The 8,340-nt window shown below is 33.5% G+C and overlaps 1 protein-coding gene across 1 annotated transcript in view; it reads right to left on the bottom strand.

The window, feature by feature from the left end:
* Positions 1-3,422: 3,422 nt before the first annotated feature.
* Positions 3,423-8,340, bottom strand: part of LOC110453371 (b(0,+)-type amino acid transporter 1-like) — a 29,719-nt gene continuing 24,801 nt past the window's right edge. The window contains exons 11-12 of the mRNA XM_021502286.1: positions 5,155-5,473; positions 3,423-4,795 (exon numbers count right to left, since the gene is read on the bottom strand). Coding sequence (XP_021357961.1) covers positions 4,737-4,795; positions 5,155-5,473 — 378 coding nt within the window. The 3' untranslated portion in view covers positions 3,423-4,736. The remainder of the gene's footprint in view (positions 4,796-5,154; positions 5,474-8,340) is intronic.

Genomic DNA, 8,340 nt, shown 5'->3' with positions numbered 1-8,340 from the left:
ATAACTACATCTCTAGAAATACGCAGTTAGGAGGTGCCTATTAAAATAATAATAATAATAATAATTCGAAGTTCTTATATACCGTGTTATCACAACCTAGTTCGTAGATCGTCTCAAAGCGGTTCACAAATATCAGCCAACATATTTCTCAACTCCCTGGGGAGCATACAGCCGGTGCTGTTATTTCGGCGCTCACAGCTAGCATGCAACAATTCTAGCATTGCCCAATCGCGTGCTCATTTACAGCTGAGCGGACTGGAACAAGCGGAGTTAAGTATTTTGATTAAAAATACGGTGCCGGGTGACTCGAACCCGCAACCGTTCGGTCCCGAGCCCGGCGTCCTACCACTAGACTCTCGACAAAAATAGCCCGAAACGTAGCTCTAAATATAGTATAACAATACAAATAAGAATGTTAATAATAGCTTATTATAATAAAATGTAAAATGAATAAACTGTATTCTATTATTTTGTGTGTACTGTTAAGGATGAAAAAGCTGTGCATTTCAATGATTAGAATTTCAGTATTGCTGCAATGCCCACGTAAAATGTCACAGGCAACAAGAAAGTTGTCGTCAGCTCCTTCCCAACTGCATTATTGGCATGTGCTTATTGATGTTATTACAATGTAACACTGCCATTCCCATAGTGGGTTATCTCTACCCCGGATGAGACATACCAAAGTCATTACAAATGACATTAGATATTCCCTGCTAGACGTTCAGCATTTAGGGTTAGCGCAGTGACTGGTCTACCCGTTGTAAGCGTTATGTGACCGGACAGAATACTGTGTTTGATGTCTTCGGCATGTTATTTCAGTTAGGTAGCACTCTTAAATCGGCATTGGATCAGCGCTATCTCAAGGAGGCAAATACTCCAACAAACCGCCTATAGCAAACACGCATTCATTTGACACATGCCGACCGGTTTTTGAATGAAAGGACGCTAAAACATATTAACTAAACCAAACCAAATGTCTGTCATATAAAGAAGCACAATAATGGTATATATGTTGTCACAGGTTTAATAATCATCCGTATAAATTATTCTCTCACAGGCATAACAACATATATATCTTAAGAAGTTAAAACAACCATTCAGCATAGCATAATTATATAAAGCAACTGTCATGCTATCAACCAAAAAGTGACCGATAAAAGATATCAAAATATATGTTTATATACATGATACAAATGTGCCCTTCAATTGTACATACCAGTATTTCAGACATACTGCAATAGCATACATAGACAAGTAAGAAAAAACACGTTTTTTTAAGGATCCCCGTACCATTGCTAGTCGGTGTAACTACCCACTTTACACTTTTTGGACAATAGCTTTGATAAATAATTTCCGAAAAGAAAATCTCACCTCACGGAACGTTTTGTAAAACAATAAATATGACGTAATAAACAACATATTATTAACAACAGTCTTCTGGGTGTAAAACTGCAGTGGGACGAGATCGGGATTTGAACATCGACTTCAGATTGTTATGTTATTGCCCATACGGTTTCAGCTACCTTGTCATCGGAAATATCTTGGCCAAAACCATTGTGCAGTGGGACAGGAATCCTTAGACCCGAATATCGGTTTCTGAAGTACAGAATTGAGCAAACATTCAACTCATAGAAGTCATGGGAACAACTCTTGTTAAACACTATACCTCCAAATAACATTATTGAAAAATTCGAATCTAAAAAGTATGATTGAGAAACTATTACGAAACTCCGTAGAGAAACAAAAACAGTCGTTAATGCCGGGGTTTGATTTGCAAAAAAATAAATTGGCGCAATAAACACTGCTACCTTAAATAAGAGAACTAATGCAAACACTTCAGTTTAGCGCCAAACAACTATTTAACGGTGTATTTGTGTACATATATAATAATCATCTTTTTTCTATATTATTATAAACAATGATAAAATAACACTGTTTGTATACTGACATATTACGTGCGATGTATCGTTATATCGATTATGATTAATTGATAATTATATCACGTGTAGGCAGTAATATACTGATTTATAACACATGTAGCTACTTGATATATTCATTTATAACACTGATAGTCTGATAATATATCAATTTATAACATTTGTGGTCAATTAATATATTTATGCATAACACGTACGACCAAATGGTAATTAATAACATGTAAAATCAATTAAATTATTGATTTATAATACGTGTATACAATTAATGTATCAATTGATGAGGTCAATTAAATATTGACTTAAACACAGATTATTAAATTCAATAGTAATTAAAAGCACGGGAAAACAATTAATAAATTGATTTATAATACGTGTGATTAATTAATGTATTAATTTATGAGGTGAGTTATAATATTTATCTAAACACGAATAATCAAATAATATAGTAATTAATAACAAGTGATATCAGTTAATACATTTATTGATAGTATCTGTGATCAGTTAATGTATCAATTGATGAGGTCAATCAAATATTGATTTAAACACGTGTTATAAAAAAATATGGTAATGAAGAACACGCGATATCAATTATTGAATTGATTTACCATATATATAATGAGTAAAAATATTAATGATATTTTCTATTGAAACAAATCATATTAATCATTTCATTGATTGGCAACACATGTGATCATTTTATCACATCACAGTAACTTATTAAGCAATAAATATATCAATGCAACGCCGTTTCATAGAAATGTTTACGTTTAATAAATGAAAGTGATGACACTTGTTCCGAACAATCACCAAAGTTGTGTTATAAACCTTATGTAAATGAATTGCATAAAAACAAACACTTCAGTATAGTTGTAAATATTATGTAATTTAATCTCATTTAATGAACAACATACATTTCATATCATAAATGCATGTAAACGATTGTTTTGAATATATCCCATTATGTAATAAACATTCTGTTGTTTTTTGTATATGCATTTCCCGATATTACTAATAGTTTGACATTTTTGTTATGAGTTCATATGTAAATGCAGACACATAATTTATGTGACTTCGTTAAGAATAAATGCTGTAGAAAGGGTGACAGTAAATAGCAATAGGATATATTATTCTCTTACCCTGGACAGGTGTATCCGCACTTTTACCGGTGTGAGATTTCCTTGTCTCACCCTAGGGTTGAGACGGGGGGATTCCCCTTTTCATAACAATGGCATGACGTCACTTCAACAAAACAATAACGTCACGTCAACAATCCGTCAACGTCACGTCAACCCTGATTTTAGCATGTAACGTTATCATTACATTGTGTATATGATACACAATGGTAGAACAGGGTAAGAGAAAAAGAATCATTCATCCCCTTGTAGGTGAGATAGGGGAATCTTAACCCTCGGGGAAAGATTCTTAAGTTGCCAAACACTCGGCAAAGCCTCGTGTTTGGCAACCTCAGAATCTTCCCCCTCGGGTTGAGATTCTCCTATCTCACCCCAAAGGGGGTGAAAGATTCTATTAGTATACAACAGTGTTTTTATATCGTGGCATTAAATGACAGTATACTATTACGGACTGTTATATCAGAATATCTCAGGCAATACTGCAGTATTGACGACATAAGTTCATGGTATAAATATACAGAAAGTATTTGGAAGATAATAAACACAAAACTGTGTCCCTATAACGGAAGACAGGTCCAGCGGCAATGACTATAAGTTTATAAAGATATGTCAATTTGGCATCGATTGTTTTATCGAGCCCTCCCCCCTAATCAATTTCCTTTTATATTACAAATAAATTGCCATTAAAAAGAAAAATCGTGAAATCGTATGTTTTACTGATATCGAGGGGAGATGATGATCATAAACAATTTCGAATGTTTAATTACTAGATATGATGATTGTAATAAAATTTGGACAACTAGAAAACATGTTAACCTTATCTACCACGAAGGAAATACATATATGGGAATGCTTACAGTGACGTATCAATATGTTTTGTGCTAAAAGTTTGTGTAGTACACAATGAGACGTTTCCTTCATTCATAAAAGAAAATCAACGTATCTAAAATAGAGTCACGTACTTCTTTTTACAGGATTATCAATATATATATATATATACATAAAAAAATACCCATGTATCAACAAAAATTGATTCTCTAACTCTTTTTTTCAACTGGGTTTCAACCAAAGAAATCATTGACTCCTTTTCACTCGAATATCGACAGAAATACATGCACGGTAATATAACCAGGAACTACTTTTCAATGAATAAGCAACAGGAGTACAGCATTAAAAAACAATAAAGGACTTTGTTTCAATGGAGTATCAACATCATCGAGTCGACAACCACTTCACAACGGGGTTTCAGCCAAAAAAGTAATTGACTTCTTTTTCCTACTCGAATACAGTTATGGTAATACAAATCGGGACTAAGTTTCAATGAAGTATCCACATAATGGAGTCACTTATCACTTTCACCGGGGTTTCAACCAAAAATGCCATTGACGCCTTTTCACTACTCGAATATCAACAGATTTACAGTCATTGTAATACAATTAGGGACTACTTTTCAATGAATAAGCAACATAAATAGAGTCATTGACCACTCATCATTAAGAAGATAACTTCCTCCATAAAATTTACCAAACTATTCTAACAATATTGTAATTACAGTTGCTTTGCTGACTACTTTACAATAACGACAGCAAGTTTATCCAGGCTGCACATCCGATTTGTCGTACGAATTCGTGTTTCCATAGTTATTCAGACAATTGGTTCTGGAGTCTCAATATGTGTCAGTGGGAAAGATCAACAGCAACTTCTGGAGAGAAACTGTAACCCAATCTGTAAATAAATACAAAACGCAATGAAGTTAAAACAGAAAACAATGTATTGTCAGAATGCATTGCAAACTGTGGAAATGTGAAAAGCATTACAAATTTAAAGACGAGAGAAAGGAAAAACAAAGATGTAAAGATCAAAACATCACAAGAAATATAATCGAAAAAGCAGATAAATATCAACATGTTTTCTTATATTCGTATTAATATTGAAAGCGTGAACAAACTTTAACTTTTATACCTGTTGTTACGTTTTGATGTAAGCTATTCAAGTCTGTAATATTTTAAACAGATTCAAACAAGAAAATTAATTCACAAATAAAGTTGAAAAATATTACGTTCTCAATAAACTAGGACACTTACGGATCCAGCGAGGCGAGTATCTAAAATGGACGCAGGGCACATACACGGCCAGCCCCGCCGCTGTGAACATCAGAGGGTAAAGGTACTCGATACGAGGATTGTTGACAATGGGGGCCACCAGTAAATAAATGGAGGCCAGAACAACAATGCAGGGGATGACTAGTGGTACTCGATAGGGTCGAGGCAGATCTGGCTCTGTGAAACGAAGTATAATGGCCGTCAAGGCAGCTAGGCCGTAGAATATCCAGGCGGAAAAGCTGAAGAACTCGATCAGACTACTGAGGTCCCCAGGCAGGATAAGAATGATTCCAATAATTGTCTGACAAAAAAAGTATTTATGTTATTCTAGTTGGTTAACAAACTACAAGTTGTCATTATTGTAGGAATTTTTCGTGTATCGTGTTTGCATTACACAGTACAACATCAGAAACATCACAAATATCTATCTGCAATCACGACAAATTGAACACAAGAACGATCTAAACATTAAAACGATAATTGGAACCTGGTTCTAAAATTCGGTAAGTTGAACAACGAGGCACGGGATGTGATGGACAATAGTTTAAGATGAAAGTTTTGAAAAGTGTATTGTTTAAACTTCTGCCGTCGGTGTCGAAAAAGATTGTTTACATTTAAAAATAAATAAATAATATATACGTAATCAAAGTCTCTCTCTCTCTCTCTCTCTCTCTCTCTCTCTCTCTCTCTCTCTCTCTCTCTCTCGTTTCTTTTGTAAATATGATGTATATATATGTCATCTTGTAATCTCTTATCTCTTATTGTTAAATTCTATTGGGAAAGGGCTTTATGTAAGTTAGAAAACTTGTGCCCAATCCCAATGTATATTTTGATGCAAATAAAATATGTTTAAATCAAATCAACAACGCAATTAGTATACGGTAGTTACAATACCAGATCATGGCACATGAAACCTAATCAGTATACAAAACAAAACTTTAACAGCACAATACAATGAACATGATCAATATAAGAAAGATCTTATCCTTAAAATCGAACATAACCAGCTCAAGAAACATGTATTCCTCAAATACGATACACGGAACCATTATAGATAACCCTCAAAAATTGAACAGAAATATCGCAGGATATATAATATTGCTTTACACGACAAATATGATACAGAAGGGCCAACAATTGAAATAGAAATTAATTTAATTAAGGCCAATGACCAAATAGCTGGTTCGCTAAGTTTACTTTTGGCCGAAACATCACTGTTAATTTTTGCCAGATTGAAAGAGCTCGACAGTGCAAACTTTGGTCCAAAGGACTCCAGCGGGTGGATAATATATTATACCTATGTACAACATAAAGGCGATTCAGCCGAGGAAACGAACTACAAACCTATACAATTTTATATTAAATATCTGGAATAGAACTAGTTTCAAGCAGGATTGGCCAAATAGGGATCTTGAGATGTTACAGAAATATTACAGAAATTTCATTATGTATTGAATGCATCTAATAAACCATGGTCAATATACATGTATATGTAACGGGTATTATGTATGATTGTGGATTATACTTGATATGGCAAAAACTACAGAAAGTATACATATTGGGGGTTAAAACAGAATTTGCATTGAACACTGAACGATCAATTTTTACAGTGCTACAGAAATAAATAATGAATATCTCAAAACCCATTAATTACTGAATGTTTAAAGTTGAACATAACTTTGGCCATATCTACATTTCTATAGTTAAGTAGTTTTAAAACAGGTAATTGTGGGTTACCAATATAGAACCTGGAAGATATAATCTCATTTGTACGATTTATTATTTGCATAATGTTTGAGATTAATTTCAAAACATCTTTAATTGTAACCTCTATATAATAATGGGGGTTTTTCCAGGTGCTTTATCTCATAAATCTGAACTGTATATATAATTTCGTGCTTTTATGAATACCAAAAACATAGTAAAATTAGAAACCTGCTTCAGCTCTTGTTTGTTATCAAAGTAACAATCACACGTCTATTCATTAAGGCTCTACATTATGTTAATATGCAATATTTCATTTTAATGGCACTTCAAAAATATATGAAAATAAAGAAATGTATTATTTTATTTAGCGAGGAGCGAGTTTATATACAAGTAAACATTTGAAATAAATTTAAATAATTGCAGGAAAATGGTTCCAATGGATGCACACAGACAATACATCAAATACGTTTAAAGCTTTAAAGGGTGCATCAGTTATGCAAATATTTAATTTTGCTCAAGATGATTTTAATGATTTCAGTTTTATGAAACATCCTCTGACATTAGTTCATAGCTGCAAGGCCATTAAATTCCTCAAGCACGAAGCTATTAGGCGACCGTAATCTTATGTACAATTAAAATCTGCCACACAACATTGTATGCAATTTCCTTAATTAAACAATTAACTATCACGCATGTAAATGTCTCGATGCGTTGGCACATGACTGTAAATATTATTTAAAAGCAGTGTTAGTCATGATGTTATTTACAGACTACTCAATTATGTGAACACGTCACAAACGTGAAATTTTTTAAAATATTAAACGGAACTGGATTTGTTCTCCGACGAAGTGTAAGGTCAATGGTCTATAGACGGTGTTTGTGACAAAGTATCTTGGTGAACAATGGTAAGTGTTTGTAACCAGGTATATCAGTGGTCTATTGTTAGTGTTTGAGACCAGGTATATCAGTGGTATATGGTTAGTGTAACAAGGTATATCAGTGGTATATGGTTAGTGTTTGTAACCAGGTATATCAGTGATATAAGGTTAGTGTTTGTAACCAGGTATATCAGTGATATATGGTAAGTGTTTGTAACTAGGTATATCAGTGATCTATTGTTAGTGTTTGAGACCAGGTATATCAGTGGTATATGGTAAGTGTTTGTAACCAGGTATATCTGTGATCTATGGTTAGTGTAACAAGGTATATCAGTGGTATATGGTTAGTGTTTGTAACCAGGTATATCAGTGATATAAGGTTAGTGTTTGTAACCAGGTATACCAGTGATCTATGGTTAGTGTTTGAGACCAGGTATATCAGTGGCATATGGATAGTGTAACAAGGTATATCAGTGGTATATGGTTAGTGTTTGTAACCAGGTATATCAGTGATATAAGGTTAGTGTTTGTAACCAGGAATATCAGTGGTCTATGGTTAGTTTTTGTAACCAGGCATATCAGT

This window comes from Mizuhopecten yessoensis, unplaced genomic scaffold (genome assembly GCF_002113885.1).
Source record: "Mizuhopecten yessoensis strain PY_sf001 unplaced genomic scaffold, ASM211388v2 scaffold7283, whole genome shotgun sequence".
Classification (NCBI taxonomy): domain Eukaryota; kingdom Metazoa; phylum Mollusca; class Bivalvia; order Pectinida; family Pectinidae; genus Mizuhopecten; species Mizuhopecten yessoensis.
This window is presented reverse-complemented; position numbering and strand designations above follow the sequence as displayed.